Source organism: Pagrus major, chromosome 19 (genome assembly GCF_040436345.1).
Source record: "Pagrus major chromosome 19, Pma_NU_1.0".
Taxonomy (NCBI): Eukaryota; Metazoa; Chordata; class Actinopteri; order Spariformes; family Sparidae; genus Pagrus; species Pagrus major.
In genome coordinates this window covers 26,831,817-26,855,054 of record NC_133233.1, presented here as the reverse complement: position 1 = coordinate 26,855,054, position 23,238 = coordinate 26,831,817, and the positions used below count along the sequence as shown (strand labels likewise).

The 23,238-nt window shown below is 44.1% G+C and overlaps 1 protein-coding gene across 1 annotated transcript in view; it reads right to left on the bottom strand.

Moving 5' to 3' along the window:
- Positions 1–5,176: 5,176 nt before the first annotated feature.
- pld1b (phospholipase D1b) overlaps positions 5,177–23,238 on the bottom strand; it is a 31,744-nt gene continuing 13,682 nt past the window's right edge. Inside the window, exons 2-26 of the mRNA XM_073487941.1 lie at positions 20,721–20,891; positions 20,479–20,642; positions 19,614–19,756; positions 19,245–19,356; positions 19,080–19,145; positions 18,914–18,972; positions 18,648–18,740; positions 18,394–18,546; positions 18,033–18,182; positions 17,202–17,285; positions 16,608–16,689; positions 16,413–16,523; positions 16,148–16,330; positions 15,124–15,343; positions 12,226–12,354; positions 12,026–12,144; positions 11,812–11,925; positions 11,171–11,281; positions 10,678–10,766; positions 9,638–9,751; positions 9,181–9,230; positions 7,808–7,942; positions 6,420–6,573; positions 5,859–5,976; positions 5,177–5,528 (exon numbers count right to left, since the gene is read on the bottom strand). Coding sequence (XP_073344042.1) covers positions 5,304–5,528; positions 5,859–5,976; positions 6,420–6,573; positions 7,808–7,942; positions 9,181–9,230; positions 9,638–9,751; positions 10,678–10,766; positions 11,171–11,281; positions 11,812–11,925; positions 12,026–12,144; positions 12,226–12,354; positions 15,124–15,343; positions 16,148–16,330; positions 16,413–16,523; positions 16,608–16,689; positions 17,202–17,285; positions 18,033–18,182; positions 18,394–18,546; positions 18,648–18,740; positions 18,914–18,972; positions 19,080–19,145; positions 19,245–19,356; positions 19,614–19,756; positions 20,479–20,642; positions 20,721–20,859 — 3,117 coding nt within the window. The 5' untranslated portion in view covers positions 20,860–20,891 and the 3' untranslated portion in view covers positions 5,177–5,303. The remainder of the gene's footprint in view (positions 5,529–5,858; positions 5,977–6,419; positions 6,574–7,807; positions 7,943–9,180; positions 9,231–9,637; positions 9,752–10,677; positions 10,767–11,170; positions 11,282–11,811; positions 11,926–12,025; positions 12,145–12,225; positions 12,355–15,123; positions 15,344–16,147; positions 16,331–16,412; positions 16,524–16,607; positions 16,690–17,201; positions 17,286–18,032; positions 18,183–18,393; positions 18,547–18,647; positions 18,741–18,913; positions 18,973–19,079; positions 19,146–19,244; positions 19,357–19,613; positions 19,757–20,478; positions 20,643–20,720; positions 20,892–23,238) is intronic.

The window sequence follows — 23,238 nt, the reverse complement described above, 5'->3', positions numbered from 1 at the left end:
TCTTCAGGGTCCACCTTTTGCTGGGCATTGATCTAATGAGGACACTCGCTTCCTGGCATTTGTCTTCCATCTTTTGATTGTCCTCTAAGGTCTTCTGATGTTGTTCCCAAAAAATACAAACTGAGGGTGACAGCGTGCCTACGCATGCATCTGTCCTCTCGAGCTCAAGTTCAAGCTCATGTCTTTTTAGGGACAACAGGTCTATTTGGACTCTCTCTCTTCCTTCCAGGACTCTATGTCTGTCCCGATCGTCCTCCAGATCGTCACAGGATTTTGTCAGCACTTCTATCTGCTCTGTCGATGACTGTGATTTCTGAACCCGTGGTCTGACTTGTATCACTTCCTTGGTCAGAGTCACTATTTTGTTGTGAGAGTTTCTCCAGCTGGTTCCAGGGCCAGAGCTCCCTGGACTCACTTAGTCCGTCCTTGAGACGAGGGAACTGGACTGAACCGGACACTCTACAGATGGATCTGTGTAAATATGTAAATATTGGAAGGTAACATTAAAATACACAAACATAACTGACCACTTTAAACTTTCTGAGCTGGAAAGATTTTTTAAAATGCAGCAGATGAAATATTTTAGATGGTTAAAAGAGTCGTTGATGTATCTGGAGATATCTTGGTGGTAGCTGAACAAACTCGATGAGTCTGGACTCGAACATCCATCCTTTTCCCAGGACCTGCGTCTGTGTTTGCACCCGTGTGACTGTGATACCTTGAGGAACATTGGGCCTCTTTCCCGACCAGAATGAAGCTTTACAAATCACTGAACCTGCGGTTGAGGTTTCAGAGCGTGCAGGAACAGATAGTCGACATGCTCGGGGGTGTCACACGCCCTGATGTCACTCTTCTCTACAACTGCTGACAGATTCTCATCACCTGAGATTATCAGAGCCAACAGCTTCTGACTCACCTGCAGGACACGCCCAGAATCTGTTCTGTCTGTTACTGCAGAGCGAAACCTTCAGACAGTAAAGAAAACGAGTTTAGATACATGAGAAACTGCCAGTAGACATGTTTTCTGCTTTAACGTGTCATTATGAAGTTAATGTGGATTGCACCATGTAATGTCTACAGATAATGACACCGTCAGCGTTAAGAACATTTCCCTATAAACTTCACTTTCATTGTTCTGTTCTGTTTGCCAAGAAATCTCCGGCGAAAATGAAGCTGTTGATCCAGCCCGACCGGCAGCTTGGCTCCATTTTGTACTTGTTTTCATGACTCAGAGACTAAATGAATTAATGATCTGTCCTGTGTTGTTGTCGTGACTCTGAGGAAAAACGAAAAAAGCAATTATAAATGTAACAGTAACACAACTTGGAAACAACAGGGTGGGAAAAGTTGTGCTTCCACTTTACGAAGCATTAATGCACAAAATTAATCCTCAAATATGAAAATAATCAAGACACCTAGCAGTGAAATATGATATGACTGATACCTGCAGCTGCTTACAAAAACATCAAAATCAAAGGTTGGATGTGTTTAAATCATCCTGGCCCACTTCAGCCAAACAACAGGACATCAGCAGCCGTGTTTGTGGTGATCACACCAGGTCATTTAAGGCCAAACATGATCAGAGAGCGTCAAAATTTGAGAGGAAAAGACCCAAAACACTGTGAAGGACATGGACTCAGGTGTCTGTATACTTTTGGCAGTCTCAGATTCAGAGTGTGTGTCTGCGGCGCCATCCAGTGGCACAAAGGAGACCTGCAGGAGTCTTAGGAATATGAGACAGTGGAGGTTTTCTGAGGACAAACCTGTTTTCATTTTCATCTGTTGCAGCGTGATAACTGATCATAGGAGGAGGAGGATGGCAGGTAGAGGTGTGATGAAGATAAGATGTGTTTCATTACCTGACACACTCCTGTGGTGACTTTTATCTTGGATCTGAGGCTTTGCTGTTGCAAAATCAAAGTTAAGTTTATTTTTATTTTGACTCTCGTGTCCAGTTCACCTGTTGGACAGATGTTACAGCCGCAGCCTCTCAGGTGAAGCCTGCCCAGCTCACACAGGTGTGTCGTGTTTGTATCTGGCAGCTGCTTCACCGGTTTTATAACTGCATGTGTTTTACAGATCAAGAGAGCACAACTATCACTTCTGCATTGTTGCACAGCACTCTCTCAACCTTAAAGTAATCACATCTAAATGCAGATATTTAATAGCAGAGTTTCTGATGACACATTTTAAATGAAAAACTCATGACGAAGACTTTTATGATCCTTTTAATGACTTATTAACACGTTATTTACTTACTCCACATCACAAGAAGCGACACATGACGTGGTGCTGCAGATCACTGAAGGGGTCGCCACGAGAAAACAACAGTCTGTGTGCAAATAGTGCATTTTCATAGAGACAAAGTGATTAAAGCCAGACAGAGAACAGCACAGATCAGTGTTTCTACACCTCTGCAGCTCAGGTCGGGGAGAATCAGGCGACCTCGGAGGGTTTCAAGGCCCATTTACACCTGCGATGAATCCATGTGCACTTAAGTCAATATTTTCAGATCATTTCCATCCTAATTGTCTGTTTTGTCGCAGATGTAAACAGGCTGGTATTGCACAGAAAAAGCACATTTAAAACATTTTCTTTTACGTGGCTAAATTTCACAGGAAGCTGCAAACATTTATGATTTTTTTTTCAAAATCTGAATTCATCCCAAAGATTAAAAACATGCACTGGAGCTGGAGGTAGAAACACAGGGAGGTAGAGAGCAAGATTCAAAAGAAGAAGAGCACATGTAAGTTCCCATTTTTCCATAAATAACAACAGTAGAGAAGTTTCAGGTGCGTCCCTCAGACACACAGATTGACAGGCACACTGTGTAGCTTCAGTGACGTCCATGGCTTTAAAGGTGACCATCAGGTTCATGCTTTTATCTGTTATGTTTAATGGCAACGAGCTGCTGTCATGCTGTCAGCTGCGGCACTCGTCATGTTTTTGTAAGATTTATAGCACAAAACAGCGTCATGCAGATCACTCACACACCAACGAGGAAGACACTGAGGAATACTGGCGCTGCGTTTCAGGAATATCAGAAAATGGGAAATCCAGAAGACAACTGACGATCTGACATCAACATGGAGTCACAATGTGAAGAGTGCACAACTGTTTTTGACTTTTACTACTACAGCTGCACTCATCAATATCTTTCATCTGCAGTAACACAGCTTTTGGCCACTTGGGGGCAGCAGAAACAAAGTGTAAACATGATCAAAACATTTTTTGATTTAACGTGTCGATATGAAGTTATTGAAGAGGATTATGACCACTGAAAACTGAGTTCTGACTTTTTGTTCCCATTATTCTGACTTTATTCTCTGACTTTAATTTTCAGATTAAAGTCAGAACCCCCCAAAATAAACATGTCAGTGGCTCTAATCCTCTTCTGTATGATTGCACAATGTGATGGCTACAGAATAATGACATCTGTGTCGAGGTCGGTTCCCCAAAAATTTCACTTCCACTCTGCTATTTCGTCGGCCACTGGGCACAAAATCTACGAGGAAAATCTACCATTTCTTTCTGCTTTACCGTCTCCATTATAGACCAAATGACTGAATAAAGTCATGTTGTGTGTTGTGTTGTTGATATTTGCGACTCTGAGGAAAACGGAAATGATCCAGTTCTCTTGGCAACACCAGCACCAACAATAATACCACTTGGAGAGTTTGTCTGTTAGCAGTCATTTAAAGTTTCTGGTCATCTGAGGAGGTCCAATAGATAATCTCCTTTAGAAAACAATGAACAAAATGACTACAAGTGAGAGAAGCTAAAGAGGCAGATATTTCCTTCAGGAGGTGGTGGAGACCAAAAACAGAGCTAAAACATCACTGCAAATTAAGGTCAGAGTTGCTCTGCTGGATGTAGAAATAAAAAACTGTTCTGATCTGCGTCAAATTGTTCTCACTAATAGATACCAGCAGCCGAAATACACCTGACCATACATTATACGTGCTTTCTTGAGAGCTTCCCACCTTCTGACACTGATGAAATGCAGCATTGTAAAGAACTCATCATGCATGAATTAGTAGATCATAAACAGAACGGTAGCGCTTCAGTCAAAGTCCATAACTTCTCCTGTTCACCTGTTCACACAAATTATTCACTTAAAAACTTCCAGGAAGTTCTGATAGAGCGCCACCGAAGACCAGGTCACTTAAGGCGTAATGTAGAATCCACAGTATGAGGAATGTAAATGAATGTATGTACGTTACAACACCAGACAACAGTCTGTCATGTTTGGCACTTGTGATTTCTTGTTGGACATAAATACTAAATGCAGTTCAGAGATATGAGACAGGTTTTATAAAACAGCTGGAGACGTCTCCGCCCGGCTCTTCATCCCGTCCTCTGCACCGCTGAGTCTTTAGTGTCTTTTTTCAAAGCGTCTTTTCTTCACACAGAACAGTCAGAGCTGCGTTCGCCGGCCCTGGACGTTGCATAGTGTTTCTATAGAGAATGCCGTTAAAAAAAAAAGGAGATTATAGAGTAATAGCTTGGTGGTGAGCGAGCAGGAGTTCATCACTTCCATTTCATTTTGTCTTCGTCTTGTAAACACGAGGCCGAGTGTGAGGCACTGAAGAGTTCAACGCTCCGTCTGCTGGTCGGCTGCTCTCCATGTTTGTATGTGCATGAGTGTGTGTGTGTGTGTGTTTAATGTTGCTCGTGTGTGTTCAGTGGCACTGCTGGTACAGAGGCTTTGTTCACAACCACAGCTGACACCATTTTGGAGGTCACTCTGGCTGCTAATGCTGCTAATCCAGGCGACAGAAGAGCGAACCGGCTCCTATTCAGGCATTTTAAGCCCTGAGCTCAGTCTTACAGGCGGACGAGATTATTGGGTGAACTGTTCCTTTAAGTACGCAGGTGCATCAGGCTCCACCGGCTGTTTCTGCATATTTTCATATTACAACTGAGATAAAAGTCAGCCTCTAAGTGGGTCAGTTATTTGCATATTACAACCACACTTACGGCTTTTATCTCTCGAGCTCTTTCAAACAATCTTTTCTGCTCTCAGAGGTTTCGTTGTTTTAGTTCGGACCAGCATGATGTTGTGAGCGAGACGGGGACTGATGAGGACACGATCACATTGCCTGTGAGGCTCTATTCAGGGCATATAAGACTCTAATGACATGTGACTACACAAGTCAGATATTATTATTATTATTATTATTATTATTATATTATATTTTTAAAAGGCTGTGCAGCAGTTTTCCTCCAAAATGGCAGCAGACTGGGCCTCACCGCTCTGTCAGCCCTCCACATGCACAGCTGCCCGGGTGAGTCCCTCCGTCTCAGGTCCAGACCTCCATGGGCACCATGGCCTCCTTGGAGCCGATGGGAGGAAGCAGGTTCTGCTCGGACAGGAACTGGAGAGGAAACTGGACGAGGAAGCCGCGGATCTTCTTCAGCTCCTCGTGAGCCCGGGCCGGGTCCTCCTTGTCCAGGCCCTGCTTGGCGAGGTAGCCCTCCAGCTCCAGGATGTTACGGACGTCGCTGGACGGCAGACAGCGGAACACCTGACGGACAGAGGGCAGAACCACGGTTTGATATCCAGAACTGGACCAGGACATTTTTATCTTTTCTATCCTGTCCTGGATGGACCCGCTGAGTTTACCTCCTTATCACTGAACATGTGCTGCACAGAGTTTACAAGACGAGGTGGAAGAAGAAGCTTTGAGCTTCACTTTGAACACTATTCATATTTCATGATTTGATACCAGCAGCACTAATTAATGTTTGTATTGTCAGAGTGATACAACTAATAAAAAGGCTGCAACTCAACACCCCTGAAGTCCAGCCGTGACAGCAGAAGTTCAGGAGCGTACGAGATGTAATACGTGACTGACCTTCTGGTAAATGGTGGCGTTGCGAGCGCAGGTGGCCATCCACACCTCCTTGTAGAACTGCTCGCTGATTGGATCCGACACGTCGATGGAGGGATCGGTGTGACCGCCCAGGATGGTCCTGAGGGGGGAAGAGAGAGCAGGAAGTGTGTGAAGAAACAACGATGGCACCAGAAAAAGGAAATGCTAAATACAGTGCAGGAAATTGCGAGCTGTGATGTTTGGCAACAAGAAGCAGACGAGGTGATGAAATGTACAGTTACTGGAAGAGCAAAGAAGAAGAGAAGGGCTGTTTTCGTTTTTCTTCCTAGTTTGTAGGCTTATGGTTTTCAAACTGGGCTTCAGGGACCAACAGGGCTCCTTGAGTGGGTTTAAGAGGGTTCTCAGCAAGAGGAGGAAGAGAATAATTTAACTTTTTATGACTATTTAGACTCTTTAATCTTCAGAAAACTGGGTGAACTGTTCCTTTAAGTCAAATCTAAAACAGCATTTCACGCAAATCGAGGTTTTAAAAAGAAGCACTGACTCAAACAACAACAACAGTCAGGACTCAGGTTTCAGTACTTGAAGCACTCGAGGCGGAGCTGCAGGGCGTATTTCCCAGCCTGGTACTCCTGCCCGTCCATCACCGCTGTCACCGTCTCCGAGTCCTCCACGATCACCGCCACCTCGCTGTCCCTCTTTCCCAGCATGCTCCGGTCGTTGATGTTGGCAGAACCTGCAGTGACACAAAAGGAACAAGACGAGTCGGGTCAGTTTTCACCAGCAGATGGCGCCGCAACATCTGATTCAGTGGAGGTGAACATAAGATACTCTATAAGTGTTGTTCAGTGAGTTTGCACTTTAAACATTTTATTTCTCTTTCATAATATAAACACTTATCTGAATAACTTACTCCACAACAAGTCTCTGTCAAATTAAGGGCATGAAAGTTTATGATTTGTAATGATTTGATGTGTATTTTTATGTCACCGTATACAAAACTGACCAAAACATGTGCAGAAATACATTTAATCTTAAATCTCAGATATGAAATCCTAAAATGTTGTGGTGAACTGTTCCCTTGAGTTGAGACGTGCATAACATTTTTGAGGATGTAGTTTAGGATGAGACTCGATTTTTCATTTAGTCTCTGTTAATTTGCCTGGTGCAGATATCTGTGTACGTGGGTGGAGACAAAAGCTGTCACCTGTCACATTAAAATAAAGTAAGTGGGAGTAAAAGCATTAGAAGAATCGCTCCATGTCATTTTAAGACTGAAAAGAGAAACAATCATAATTACAGGACAAAAAAGTGCAAATTTTGTGTTTTTTGGGCCACAAGAGAAATCTGAGCGGTGACAAGATGATGGAGACAAAAACCTTCTACTTAAAATGTCAGACTTTTCTTTTAATCCCTGTGTTTCTCTCTAGAAGTTGTGATTGTTTTGTCACCGCAACAAGTCCACACTGATCCATTAAAAAGGGAACAGCTGCTTTGTGAGAAGCCTTTGTTTAGTTCAGCAGAGATCAAACCTTTAAATGTTCAGTTCACGAGCAAACACTGAAATTATGAGGTCTGAGAAACCTGAACCAGCGGAGAATAAAGGGTTGTTGCTTTTATCTGCAGCTCTTCACCGTCCTGTTACAGCACACTGTGTATTTTTAACACGAGTGGCCGCAGTTCGAAACTGAACCACAAACCTCACCACGACCCACCCGATCGCTCCGGTTCCTAACATTTTCTTGTCATTTTCCTTCTGTCAGCTTCTCTCTGCAGCTCTCGTTTCTTTCTCCTCTATTATACATGTTCAGTCTGCCGTCAGGGGAATATTTCATCGCGTCTGTCATCTTTTAATCTCGTAATTGAGGAAACTCAAGCCGCTGTCTCAACATCAGCTCAACACCGGTGTGATGAAAGTCACTTCAGTACAGGAAGAGAGCGACAAAGGCAAAAAAAAAAGGCACGTTTACCGATTATGACGGTGTTGTCGTCGGCGATGAGCATCTTGCTGTGAACGTAGATGAGCTCGGTGACCAGCTTCCCCTCCAGGTCAGCATGAGTCCTCAGACCAGCGATGGAGATGTAGTTCATCCACTGGTCTCCCACTGGGAACAAGAAACAGCCAGTCAGAGCTCATTATTGTTATTTTTTAATTTTTAAAAATAAGTCAGACTCCCTGAAGTCTCTGCATGTTATTCATAGCTTACTAGCATGCGATCTGACATTAATGGAGTAAAACACGTAAAACCAGCAGTGTGATTAAAGACGTGACTTATCTAAAAATACATAAAACCAGAGGCAGATGTGCAGTTTTTGTTTTTGGCTCTTGTTCTAGTTTATGTGTGTGGGTTTGTGTGTGTGCATCTGGGGCAACATTGGGGTTTGGTTTGGTTCTGCTGAGCTGAAATAACAGACTGCATTAACCGTTTTGATATTTCAGGTTCAACGTATGGTTCATACGCCTCCTGCGCTCCAGTTGTACATATGGAGACGTTGGTTTTTGGTCCAGATACAGTTCACAAAGATGACCAAAACGTGCAGAAATAAAGTTAATTATATTGTAAACCCTCTGATTTTTTAACTTAAGTTGTGTTTTTTTAATTTTTTTATTACGATCAAGGTAGACAAGCCATAGAGAATCAATGTTTTTAACCTTTTAAAACATTTTAGCCTGCCTGATTATCAGGTCTGATTATTACAAACCTCAAGACTTTTATGGCACCGATTAACCTGCCGCAATACTATCAAATATTGAAAAATGTGTTGTCATTCGATACCAAATTTCAATACCTAAGAAGTGAATCTCATCAGCATCATGAATATTTTTTATTGACTCGATATCATTTAGCATTTGGGGAATATTTCTCCTTCCTCTTTGTCTTTCTCCTCTGCTTAAGAAACTCTGAGCAAGACTTTTAAAAGTCCTCCTCCTTGAGGAAGTTACGTGGGGCGTCGTCCGGTATGGCTGTGTAGCAGAGAGCAATGCAGAGCTGGGCACAGTATAACCCTCTACAAGTAACTATGAGCGTTCAAAAATACCAAAATGCAAAGTCTAATACTAAGAGGAGTAACACGGCAACATGCCAGACACAAGACAGACAGCACATGGGGAAAAGAAGGCCGAAAAAGCGATGGCTACAACAGAGAAGACCCAGTTTGACACAGCTACTGAGCCATCAGGACCACGCTGCAGAACTGCGACTGATATAGGTGAAGTGAAAAGGAGCTTGGACTCCCTGCAGACCCAGTTCAGCAGCTTGGAGGAAGAATTACCAAGACTGGAACCGGCTCTCAGCCCGGCAGTGTGAACGCAGGGTGAAACCTGTCGTCGCCTCAGACTTACTCTCTCTCCTGAGCTGCGAGATGATGGAGTGGTCTCCTCTGTTCATGGTCCTGCAGGGAACAGAGAGGTGGATGAGCTGCAGAGCCACATTCCTCACAATACAAGCTTTGTGCGTCGCTGTGTTTGCACAGGGAGGGCCGAGTGTTTACTCAAGAATGCAGGATCGACAATGAACGTCGGCCTCACAAGGAATGGCATGCACACACACACACACACACACACACACACACACACACACACGTACACCCTGTACGTTGGTTTACAGCCCTGTGGTTAACGAGTTTAGGTGTGGCGGCAATCTATCTATCAGTGGAGTTAAACCTCAACAAATACACTCAAACAGCAGGTGGGTTCATGGCAGCTTTCTCATCCACCACACACACACACACACACACACACACACACACACACACACACACACACACACACACACACACACACACACACACACACACACCTGTAGTTGAAGTGCATGACGGCCTGGATGGCGCTGCCTCCTCCGGTGTTGATGTCTCCTTCGAAGCCCGGCAGCAGAGGCGTCACCACGTACACTCGGTACCTTGTACCCTCCCTGAGAGATTTGAAATCAGACGGAGATGATTAGAAGACAAAAAGTGTCCAAGTTATCGTCCGTTTTCTAGCTTTTGAATATATAAAAAATGGTAATTTTGTAATGTTACTATTACAAAATGTCATTATTATGCAGACGACACCATTATGTGTAGTTCTGCCTCGTCTTTGTTGACTGCTCTTTCAGATTGTTCATTTAAATTGTAAGCTGATCCAACTAGACTCAAAAGTTCTTCCTAGAGGTAAGTCTGTCTGTGACAATGTTAGACTCTGGAGACGTATGGTTCATATATGTGTAATCTTTACAATAAAAGCTCCCTAAATACATCTTAAAGTGGCTCCTTCTCTTTATTATTAGCAGCAATGTTAGCTTTGTAGCTTAGCAAACTTCAGCACTGAACTGTGACAGCTGTTCTTCACTCAAACACACTGAATGTTTCCTTCATATCAGCTGACAGTGAAACTACACAGACCGATCATTTATGACAGCTGCCCTGGATTGTTTATACAGGTGAGGTTTGTGTGTCAGCGACAGTTTGTGTCCGTGTGTGTCCTCTGATACTCTCCGATATCCCTGACAACAAAACTGAACTAAATATTCAGACAAGTCCTCACAGAGTCCAAAACAAACACGACTCATGAAATACGGAAACAGCCTATTAGTCAGCTGGAAGGTACACACAGCAGCAGGATCCATCAACATACACTGTGTGTGTGTGTGTGTGTGTGTGTGTGTGTGTGTGTGTGTGTGTGCGCCTGCCTGCGTGCGTGTGTTTCTGGGAACTAATTTCAAGATACGCCTGAGTGTCTGTGTGTGTGATTATCATGTATGTTATTCTAGTAAATCATTTCAAGCTGAAGCTAAACACACACACAGCAGCCAAAGAATTGTGTGTGTGTGTGTGTGTGTGTGTGTGTGTGTTTTACCTATATGCTCTGATGATGCGTTCGGCGATAGCGTCTCCTATCTTGTTGAAAACGTGTCTGTTGTCCGCACAGCTGATGAAGAACTGATTCTGAAAGAACGACAAACAAGCAAACAAACAAACAAACGTCTTTAACAAACAGGAGCTTTGATTTGATCTAATCTCAAGTCACATTTATCTGCAACCAAACGGAAAAACTAGTTTGACCCTACGTGGCAGATTGGCCCTCGGTTTTGCATATTTACTAGGAAGCTGTAAACTCCCAGCCTCCATGAACTACCCATGAGACCATGATGAGAAAGGGTGGAGAAACTTGAAACACTCGAGCAGAGGTGGAATAATATTTGTTTGACTGTTAATAAATGGTTAAGGTTAGTTTCACCATCCGCCTTGTTGCTATGGTTACCCGGTTTCGATGACCAGTTAAACTGCCGGACCAGAACTTTGTGTGAATTCAACATTGGCCCTCTGATATACAGCGCACAGGTCAGTACCTCTATGTAGACGAAGTGTTGGCTCTTCTCGATGACGTGCACGTAGGCGTTGTGGATGGACTCCTCGTGGTATTTGATGCCGGCCGACCAATCAGAGGCTGAGCGAAGGATCTGAGAGCAGACAGACGTGTTCACAAAAAGCTTTCACGGCACTTTGCAGGTATTCAAAAGTTCTGTTCAGTCTTCGTTACATACAACATACAGAATCTACAGTGTGAACTATTTAAGTGCAGTTAGCATTTGAGAAATGTGTGTAGTTTATAAAGGATGCAAGATAAACGCAGACTGATTCCCCTCTAAGCTTATCAGATCCCTTCATTGATTTCATTTGGCCTTTGCAAAATAATCTAATCACGGGAAACTTGCAACAAGAAGGAGTCATGGTCAAGAGGAAGAAATGGTCCAAAGCGTGGCTTCATTTCAGATCTCGTTCTACACAACATGGGCTTAAATCCCAGGAATGTCTTGTATTTGACGGAGCAGCTCCTCCCTGACACAGGCGGGCTCACCAGAACTTTTCAATGACCAAGAAAACAGATATTCCCTCATTTCATCAGGCTACAGCCAGCTTGACCATAACTGATCAGGAAAATCAAGAGAATAAGGAAAAGTTCCCATCCATGAAACTCAACAGTACCAACCTGCACTTTGGCGGGGACACAGTTGGGGACTTGGTACCGCTGCTCTCCAGCGGTGGTGTGAGACTTGGGCAGCAGACATGGATACGTCAGAGAGCGGTACTTCGGCTTCACGAGCTGGTGAGAAAACAGAGAAGGGAGAAAAAAATCAGATGAACACAGAGCGAACAGATGCTTCCTCCTCCACAGAGCTGCATGAAACCACGTGACCTCTGACCTTGGTGAAGTTCCACCGCTGGATAAAGTGTCTCGCCACATCTCGAGCCGCTTTCCCATGAACCACGGAGGCGATGTCGTGCCAGGGCATTCTGGGAGTTGTGTGTCTGTCTATGAAATCTAAAAAAACAGCAGAAACAGGAACGTGAGGAGGTTAAATAACTCTTATTCCCCACTCGTGCAGAATCGCCGCTCGCTTACCATCGAACGGTTTGTCCAGCTGAATCCAGTCCTTGTGCACGAAGTTGCAGTAGTCTTTTCCGTGCCAGAACCGCGTGTTTCCGAACAACTCTCCCACTCCTGTTTGTAGACTACGAACTGAACCGCTTCCTAAAAACACACACATGAATATCCAGTCATTTAAAATCAGTACGACACGAGGAAAACTACACTACAGTCCTTCCAAAGACCAGTCGTTAGTGCATCTCAGCAAAATAGTCCCAAACAAACGCACTAATAAAAAAACAAACTGTTGGTTTTGGGCTTTTGAAGACAATAGAAAGTATCGTGATATAAATGAAGATGGAGGCTGCGAACTGAAGCATCTCCACCGGGCTCTGGTGTGTCTACAGGACAGAGCACCATGCTGAGTTTGGCAGTGATGCACTGGTGTTTGGAAAACGCTTTGACGGCACTTTTGCAGAAATTAAACAGCAGCTGGAAGAAACACAGCACTACAGTCAGGATTCATAAAATCTACTGAGAGCAGCAGCAGAGAGGAGACATGCAGCCTGAACTCAACACACACTGTTTTAATCGTTTTTAATCGTTTTACTCACCTGAAACATGATGAAATAAACTTTAATATATTGATTAAAGTAGTCGGATTAAAGTGAAGAACATACGATGGAGAGGTTCGTCTTTGCGTTTGTAGCAGCACTTGTTTTTGTCGCGTTATCTCCGACACTTCCCATCTATCACACCACCAGCAGGATAAACAGAGACGAGCTGGGCAAACAAACAGCAGCTCCGCTCGGGCTATTAAAAACCCGAGACATCTGTTTTACTGCAGAAATGACACGTGTGCTCAGAGAAATATGAGTTTGTTTTAAAACAGAAATGAATAAAAAGGGAAAGTGATTACAGGCTGCAGGATCTGATCAAATAAAACCACCGGCCTGTTTGATGTGTGTAAGGCCACATGTTGCAGCCTTTCACTCGCTCCTCTGTGAGCAGCTGAGCTTTGAGTGGTGTGTTTCCTGGTACTGGTCCAGTTCAACTTATCTGATCCCTGTTTTCCACTTCTGCTGTTTGTCTACTACAAATCAAGTCTTCTCTCTTTTCTCCACTAATGACTATTATTGTTATTGATTGTTTTGCAATTAATCAAATAATTCAGTCTGTGAAATGTGAAAAATGAAAATCACAAGTTCTGAAAGACCAAGTTAATGTTTTCAATTCATCTGTTTTCTTTGACCGACAGTCTAAAACCCCTAAATGTGAAAAACTGCAGATATTTGGTATTTTTGCTTGACTAAAAAACATGCAGATCCAGAAGTTCTGGAGGAATAAACACCCAGAGTCGCATCAGATTCTGCTCTGATCCGGAGCTCAGAGATGACTTTCTTAACTTTTGGGATTAAAAAAGTGGATTTATCTTCACCTGACTGCAGCAGAGCCGACATGTCCTGCTCATGTCCATGTCCAAGGTATTAAAAGAAAAACCGACCTTTGTCACATTGGAGAAAAGAAGCTCGCACACAGAGAAACAAAGGTCGTTCACTCAAGATCAAAACCACAGCAAAGCACACTGGGAGACGTGATTCAACACTGTCGCCGCCACCAACTCACCAGCCTGACACTGGCCGATCGGAGCGGCCGTCCTGAGCTCGACCAGCCTGCTGGGGATCAGATTGTGCTGGCTGGTGATGCTGTTGGACCATCCTAAACAGAGCGGCCACAAACACTGAGACAGCAGCACAGATCGAGGCTGTCGCCGCTACACGAGAAGCTTTAAACACCAACCAGTCAGGACTGGAACCCAAATCATCCTCACGGTTTTGTTCTAGCATTCTTCCCACATAAAAACGATGGCACAGCCATTACTATTGACAAACAGCACTGTAAGCTGTGACTGACCTGCTGAACTCTTAGCTTGTTGTTTGGACTTTAAAATGTCAGAAAGTGGTTAAAAATCTGTTTCCCAAAGCTCAACATGATGTCCTCAAATCTCTTGTTTTGTCCACAACTCATAAAGGAGGAAAGAAACCAGAAAATATTCACATTTAGGAATCTCTAAATAGTTGGTGATTAATTTAATAGTGGACAGCTGATCAATTATTTGATGCTCTACTGGGAGATACAAAAATGCAAAAATACAAAAATTAGCCTTCATTAGCTGCATGTTAGCTAGTGAGCTATCCAGTGTTGTCCACAGAGAGATTATTCTGTTTGATTTGATTCAATTTAAACCATTTTTTTTTTCAGCACTGACGGCTCTGCTATCGTTAGACTGTCACATCTGGATTAGTAAAGGTCAACAGATGTTTGGTTTTATGTCCTGACAACAGGACATGTCCTGTCATTTTTAAACTCTTATTTAAAAAGATAATGGTATTTCACGACAACAACTTGACTTTATCCTGGTGGCTTTTTGCAGGTAAGAGTTTCAACAATAATAAATAAACAACAAATGACAGAAATTCAGTTTGTATCAAATCTGTCCAGAGTGAAGCCTCTTCACAAACAAATTAATAAAGGATCTCTGACAAAGAGAATAAGCTCAACCAGTCTGGATTTGAAGCTGCAGGCTAACAGTAAGCTAGCTGTGTCATCTTTTAAGTGTTGTTGTTTTTCCTTAAGTCACATGTAAATACTGGGAGAACACCGATCCTGCTTCTGATTTCAATGACCTAAATTTAAAGCTCATTTCGATCGATATTGATTGAGAATTAAAATAATGTGAAAATATCTAAACACTGTTGTGATCAGGCCCTATAGAGCCAACGACCTCCAACATGGCCGCCTTCTCAACACTCCTCAATAATTACCTGTTAATGACAAACGAAAAACGAGTAAAAATACAAACGTTTTTAATTTGAAACCTTCTTTGCCACACAGCGCCATTACACCACCAACAATAATATTTAAAGCGCTCACTCTCGTCGTTCTCCAGGTCGCTGTCGCTGTCGGCCTGGGCGAGCCCGTGTTTCTGCAGGTGTTTCTTGATGCTGAACCTCGTCCTCTTCAGCCTCCCCTGTCCTTTCAGCTTGGGCTGGTCCAACGAGTCCGTCACAGTAAAGATTCCCTTCCCGTTGCTCTGAGGAGCGGCGCCGCTGCCGTTGGCCGGGGACGCGTTATTGGAGGAGGCAGCTACAGCCTGAGGGCGAGGTGAAGGTCATGTTGAAAACATGTTTCTGTCGACAAATCATTAAAAATATCTACAGAGCTCGTTTTAAAATGTGTGTCGGGTCCAAAATGATTGTTTTGTTTATCTGTGTGAAAGAAATCTGACGGTTGGTTCCAACTTCGAACAATGTTTGTCAGCCAATAGCATAACAGCGTTGGCATCACGTCGTATCTGTGTTTCGTCAGCATCAACAGTCTTTGTTGTTGCCAGTTTGTAGAAAAAAATGGCAGATTTGTTTAAAGGTGTTAATGATGTCATGGAAAACACAGAAACAAGAGAATATTTAGATGCAAATTAAGACTTTAAAAACAAGTGTGTCCATTAAAATTATTCTCTACAAATCAATCAATTTCAGAGATAATTCAATGTTTCTTCAGGCGAACACAACACACGAAGGAGAGTTTAATCCCTCAGTTCCTTTAAAACATTTTAAATCAGCAAATATGAAGATTCGTGATTTTATCTGGGCGCCGCTGTGGCGTTTAGGACGACATGTTAAACTCTTATTTACTCAAAATGTGATTGAATCCGACTGATATTAAACCTTAAACACTTTCTTGCTCGAAGTGAAATTAAAGAACTAAACTGAGAAGTGAGCGAGAGAAACAGAGACGCAGAGGGCAGAGAGACGGTGCAGGTGTCCTGTCCTCACTACATGTTGGACAATGATCAAGTGACACGAACAACGTCAGATCAGCTGTGTGTGTGTGTGTGTGTGTGTGTGTGTGTGTGTGTGTGTGTGTGTGTGTGTGTGTGTGTGTGTGTGTGTGAGACCTGGTCCAAGTGTGAGAGCGTAACACTCCCGACGTCCGTCAACCGGTGCTCCCTGTCGTCCCAGCGACCGTACGCCAGGTCAATCCCGCCGACGAAGGCCACCGACTGGTCGATGACGATGATCTTCTCGTGATGCGCCCACAGGTAGACGGCGGAGGAGACGTGGTCCGGGTGACGCATCACCTTCAGAGGAACGGTCAAACATTCAGACAGGAAACGTGCGTCTACATGTGGTAAACCAGTGGAAACAGAGGCGGACTCTCACCTTGATGTTGGGGTGGAGGTGCAGCAGCGTTCTCTTGCTGTATCCTGAGTTGATGCCCAGAGCTAACTCCACCTCCTTGTACAGCATCACAAAGATCCGCACGCCTTGTTGCTGTGGAAACAACACAAATACCACAACTTAGTCCGAGTAGTTACAGCTTTGAAAAGATGAATGAAGAAACAGTTTCCTGCTCACCGCTTTGCGTCTCAGTATGCAGTCCAGACGCCAGCGGTTGCCCTCCACAACCGGCCTCTTCAGGAAGATCTCTGGACTCAGCCTGTAGAGAAACACACACAGTCAGACATCACGTATACACACTGTGTTTCTTCTCCCTGTTACTTTCTGCTCATCTTCCTTCTTTACATCTTTCTTTCTTTAACTCATCTGAAAAAAAAACAAAGCCGGAGGAACCGACTTAACTCTCCTTTTTCTTTTTTGGATACTTGAGAACAGTTCTTTGAAGTAAAAATCTGATTACAGGACTTTTAGTTGTAATTGAGTATTTTCTGACACGGTAAATCCCTTACACACACACACACAGACACACACACACACGCTTTGCATGTAGCATGTAAATGTGTGTGTGTGTACTAGTGTGACAGTAGTCTGAGCCTCAGACTGTAACTGATCTGTTTGACCAGAAAACCTCCCCAAGAGGTGACCGCCGAGTGCACTCAGTGCACTCTGAAGCACACACACACACACACACTTCATTATTATTCTGCCGGATCACATCTTAGTGTGATTGTGTTTAAAGACACACAAACAACACACAAAACACACACTTACCACCAGTCTGTGATGAATATTTCCTCTTTGGCTTCTTCGAGAGCATCGGCCACGTCCTCCATGTATGTTTTCCCATTCACATACCTGTAAAAGACACACACACACACACAAATATCCAAGTGCACACATACCCACATGTGCACACACACACACACACACACACACACACACACACACACACACACACACACAAACACACACACTTTTAGACAGCAGGAACAACCCAAACAAACACTTCCCCCCTCTCACTTTTCAATCTGTCTATCTTCTGTTCTTTCAATATGCTTTTTATGGTGGACCACTCAGCTGTGCACACACACACACACACACACACACACGCACACACACACACACACACACACACACACACACACACACGGTCTATCTGTCTCACAGACAGTATAGTGTTGCCCAGCAGGGAGACAGGTGATGAGCAGGTGAGGCTCACTTTCCCTCTCTTTGTGTCGGGTTACTCCAGCGAGACACACACACACACACACACACACACACACACACACACACACACACACACACACACACACACACACACACACACACACACACACACACACACACACACACACACACACACACACACACTCAACACACTCAACACACTCTCTGCCAACTGGACCGGGCCTCGTCTAGACTTTTTTACCGACATCTGGCCCCGATGTTCGGCTCTAATTAGATTCAGTTTAACAGGCGTGAGGTTTTCCTCGTTAACACACATTATCAGAGGGTCACTTCACTTCAAATCAGAAAAAGAATAAACACACTCAAACATCAACCAGCAGTGGATAGATAGTGGCGGTTGGTCGCCGTGGTTACCATTTGGCAGGGATGTTCACTTCCTGTCTGGCGAAGGATCCGAAGCGGTGGTCGGTGAGGAAGGCTGAGCCGTGCTTCTGGACGAAGCCTTCGATGGCCTGACCCCACCAGCGGGCGTGTCTGTAGCTGCTGCACTTCAGCACCAATGACCTGTACACACACACACACACACACACACACACACACACACACACACACACATCTTTAAATACTTTCAAGGGAGTTGATCATCAATGAAGGAAGCGTTAACGAAACGATCCAGTTGTCGTTGCAGCAGCGGCGGCGGCAATAAACCCACATGGGGAAAAGTTGCCTGTTGCCACTTTAAGTAACATCCATGTGAAGAACATGCGTCACACACCTGGACAGACTGTCGATGCGGACGCCGTGTTTGGTCTCCGTGTCTTTGGAGTCCATCTTGATGTTGAACTCTTTGTCCACCAGCATCACAAAGGAGATGGCGCCCGAGTCGGGCTTCATGTACAGCAGGAACGAGTCCTTCACCACAAGCCAGCTGCACACAAACACAACACGGTCACAGGTTTAATATTTGAAGGCCAGAACTTTAAGAAAACCTCCATCGTGAGTCTAACGTGAGTGTCGGCGTTCACTGACCGTTTGGACCAGCGGTAGCACATTTTGCTGCGACCACAGCAGTTCATCCCGGGGATGCGATGGCCGCCGGATCGCTTCTGCACCATCCCTTCTCTGAGAGACAAAAAAAAAGAAAAATACTGATCATCTGTTCCTACACTGATGAAGCTTTTGTTATATTACATGCTGGAACTAAAACTAAAGTTCTCTGAACCTTTCAAGATCAATTTAATGTTCAATATAATACTAGTTACTCAGTTATATTCTAGACAGGAAGTTGTTCTTACAAGCCTTTTGGTCCCAGGTCGTGGATGAAGGACAGCTGACTAACATCGATGAACTCCATCTGAAAGAGAGAAACAAGTGTTTCTATGGAAAACAAAATCTTTCCCAGACATTTTCCAGGTTTTAAAGGTTTTCCAAGACGTGTTGAAAACCCCTCTGATCCCTTACCGTTGCGTGGTAGTTCCTGTACATCGGCATCTTTAGAAGGTTGTTCAAGTAATCTTCAAGTTGTTTCTGGAACAAAAACACATCAGAGGAATACATCAGCCAGCCAATAAATTAAATATCCAGACGTATGAAAGCAGGAGAGATGGTGGTGGAGGAAAGACGAACCCTGCGACTGGAAACTTGCTCCTCTCGGCCCAGTTCGTCTCCTCCTCCTCTGGGGAGGTTCGGCATCTCCCTCACCTCGCTCCTCGTCGCCGTCTGCCTTTTCACCGTGTGACTGCAGAGAGAAACGACAACAACAGCTCAGAGGTTGTTGGTTCAAATCCCAGGACCGGTTTGAGAAACTTTAATGGAAGGTTTAGGTGAAAAAGGCAACAAGACACCACCAAAGACAAAGTGAGGCTCGCTTGTCTGATCTGTTAAAAGTCGATCCAGACACCTGAAGTGTAATTTTGGTCTTCGCCTGTTTACATCGGCTCTAATCTGAGAGTCTGAGGCTCAAACTAAAGTCAGAAGAAGTCTCGCAGCGTTTACCTGCGTGACGGCAGCGGCAGCCTCATGAAGGTCTTGTAGGTCCTCAGGTCTCTGTGGAGGTCCATGAAGTGTTTCTCCTTCCTCTTCACCAGCCATGTGAACTCCCCGTGCTTCAACTCGATCTTAAACACCGCCGGCATCGACTGAGCACAAAGACACAGTTAAACACTGACATTCAAAAAGCTTTCCTTTATTTTTAATACAAAACATATAATTGTTTATTTATTTGTTTCAAAAAATGTTATTTGATTGATAACTGCTTCTTGTGTTGTGTTCAAATTGTCTGCTCACTACTGGTCATTCAACTCTTCACTTTAGCTTTCTTTAGCTGTAGCAACTAGCTGCCATTAGCAAGTTAGCTCAATTAGCCGTAAAGCTAAGTGACTATTAGCTGGCAGGAGGCTGCAAGGAACACAACCTCGGATGGAGGTCAGCTGGACACAGAACTGGGACTGAACACAGCCTCTGAGAGCGACGGAGGTCAGTGTGAAGACAGGGGATAAAGTACAGAGGCGATTTACAGCGACTCCGACCAGGACTATGAATGTTGAATGTTTTAAACTAAAATTCTGGCCTTATCTCACAAATTACACCTTTAAAATGAACAAATAATTTGAGTTTGAACAATTTCACCCTCTGACAACTGAAGGAGCTGATGAATGTGACACCACACCTCTGACAGTCTTAATGGATGTCAGCTTAGTCATTCAAAACCGGTTTGACATTTGTGAGAATTTAACGACAGCAGCAGCGTCACTTGTTTCTGAGCCTCCAGACTGCACCATCGATAGGTTGGCATGTCGTCTGACACTAATAACAACTGTACAGAGCTAAATGTCATGCAGGTGTGTGCGTCTGTGTGCACCTTGCTGACGCTCCTCTGGTTGGAGACGTTGAAGCGGTCCTGAGCCGAGGTGAACCGCTCCACCTCCAGGATCTTGGCGGTGATCGGAGAGGACAGGAAGACTTTGGCCGTGGGCTCTTTGAAACCCACCGTGTGGTAGATCGCCGTTAAAGGCAAACGCTCCGCTGCAGAAACACAAATGACGTCAGATGACAGACGCTCAGCGATGACAGACGAACACCTGGCAGACAACATGTACACACCTGGGGCGTTGGAGTCGGTTATGTCGTACTCGCCGTCCTCCAGGTCGAGCTCGCGGGTGTCCAACTTCTCCATGATGCCGGTCATATCGTTGGCAACCAGCTCCAGGGTGCTGGAGGTCGGCTCGGACTGGCGCAACATGGCTAGCACTCAGTGTGGAGCCCGGGGCTCACCTGGAGAGACAGGTAAGGAGGGGAAGGCGGTGTTAAACCCAAAATAAGACTCAAACATGAATCATATCCTGTCATTTTCTTGTTCCAGTCCTGCGTGGTGGCACAGGGCAACCCAAGATTGTCTTGTTCGTAAAAGATATTTAATCAGGTGCTCAAACCGCCTGGACTGCCTCGTTTCAACGTGAAGGAACAGCAGTCCAACAGTTTGAAAACCTTCTGATCACCTACTTAAACACGGTCAACGTCAAGTCAGGACAAACTCAACAGTTGGACACCCAGGCTGCGGGAAAACAATCGTACCTGGAGGTTAAACCTGAGGAGCGTTTCACCTCAGAGTGAATGTGTAACCGTTATAGGTTTGCACTAATGAGGAAGTCGAGAGTTTCATTTGTTCATTAACTACAACGAGATGACCAACGGCAAAGAGCCTGGAAAACTGCTCAGGGCGCAACATGGTAACACAACTCTCTGCCAGAGTAAGAGGATTGGATTGGTGCCATCATGAGTATTTAATGTTTAAAGATATTTTCAGACACTATAAAGGTCCACAGATACATATTTGTGAATATAATAGATTTATTGTCATGACTGATTCTCCTGAGCCCAAAGTGACACCTTCACAGAACCTCATCATCATCACAAAGACAATCAAATTAATACAATCAGCTGTCCTTGTATAAACTGTTGGGTTGTTAATATATTCTATAAACTGTTAAGATAAATGCAGTAGAACAGCTGGACGTGGCATTAAAGGGAAAAGATTCAAGTAAGACTAAGTCACCGCTGTATCTCATCCATCATCGCTCTCTTCGTGTCTCTCTGATGAATCTCTTCAGTGTTTTTTAAACCTCCATCTTTCCTTCCTCGCTCTCTCAGGCGCCTCCTCGGCAGTTTTATCTTCCATTCATCTCTTCCTCTCTCAGACCACATCAGCTGAGAGACACTAATCCAAACAGCAGGATGAGCAGAGGAGCAGCACAGGAAGCAGAGGCCTTCTCAACACACTCCTCCATGGAGGTGTGTGTGTGTGTGTGTGTGTGTGTGTGTGTGTGTGTGTGTTCGCTCATGAATGAAAAGGATTGACTGGAGGGAATTTCACAGAAACTGACCCAGAAACATGAATGTGACGATAAATACTGTGTGTGGGTGAGACGGGGAGAGAGACTGATGATGTTTGAAGATAAGAAGAAGCCTGAGAAGTATAAACATTAATGATGTCATTAGTGATGCAGTGAAAACCCTGCAGCCAATCAGAAACAAGCAGCTACAGGTGCTTGAAAGCTTCACGCATGTGCTGGTAGTGTCTTTGTAGCCATTCAGAGTCTCTTTGTGGTCGTTTTTGAGTGTTTTTGTAGTTGTTTTGAGTATCTTTGTGGACATCTACAGTGTCTTTGTAGTCATTCTGTGCATCTTTGGGGTGGTTTTTAATATCTTTGTGGTCGTTTTGAGTATCTTGTAGTTGTTTTGAGTATGTAGTTGTTTTGAACAGTTGTTTTCTGGGTATTTTCAGTGTCTTTGTGGTCGCTTTAAACAGCTATGTAGTTTTTCTGAGCGTCTTTGTGGTCGTTTGTTACCATTGAAGAGTTATCACAGTCAATCTGTCCTTGAAACAGGCCTCTGATCTGTGAAACATGAAGAATGAACTTCTAAATCAGTGAATAGTTTCTTTATGTGAACTTCTGGAATTAAAAACAAGCAATGACAGTGATTAAACTCCTCATTATTTATTTTGGAGTGAGCCTCAAACCTGCAGTCACGTCTAAACTAGTCCAGAATGAAATGAATGAAATATCTTCACACTCTGAAGCTGTGGTATCAACACACAACACTCACAAAACATAACGGATATCACACTTTATGGCAAATATTTATTCAAAGTAAAATGTTTCTCAATAGATTACCCTCCTATAAGTATCTGTTGTGTAATATGAGCAGAAACAAGCTGTCAGATGAGCAGAAGTTTCTCCTGAGGAAGTCTGAGTCGATCGTGCATTAAGTATTTCCTTTTCAACAACTTTCTAAAGTGAACTTCTGAGGAAACAACAATTTATGTGTTGGTTCTGCAGACAGTTAAACTGTGGTTTGGATGTGGTCTGTCTGCTTTCACTTCCTCCTCCAGGCGACACCACTGCCAACACCACCAGCCACAGCAGGCAGGGAGACTCCAACATCCAGGAAACCAACGGGTCTGAAGCCCACAGAGGCAAATCAGCAGATCAAAGAGCCTTTGTGCAAAACACTGAACCCTGACCTGCTCTTTTAAAAAGCTACGAGCCAAGAATGTAAAACTACAGGGAAGAGATTAAAGTATATGGAGCTATCCCAACCCCAAAATAGTTATTTCATA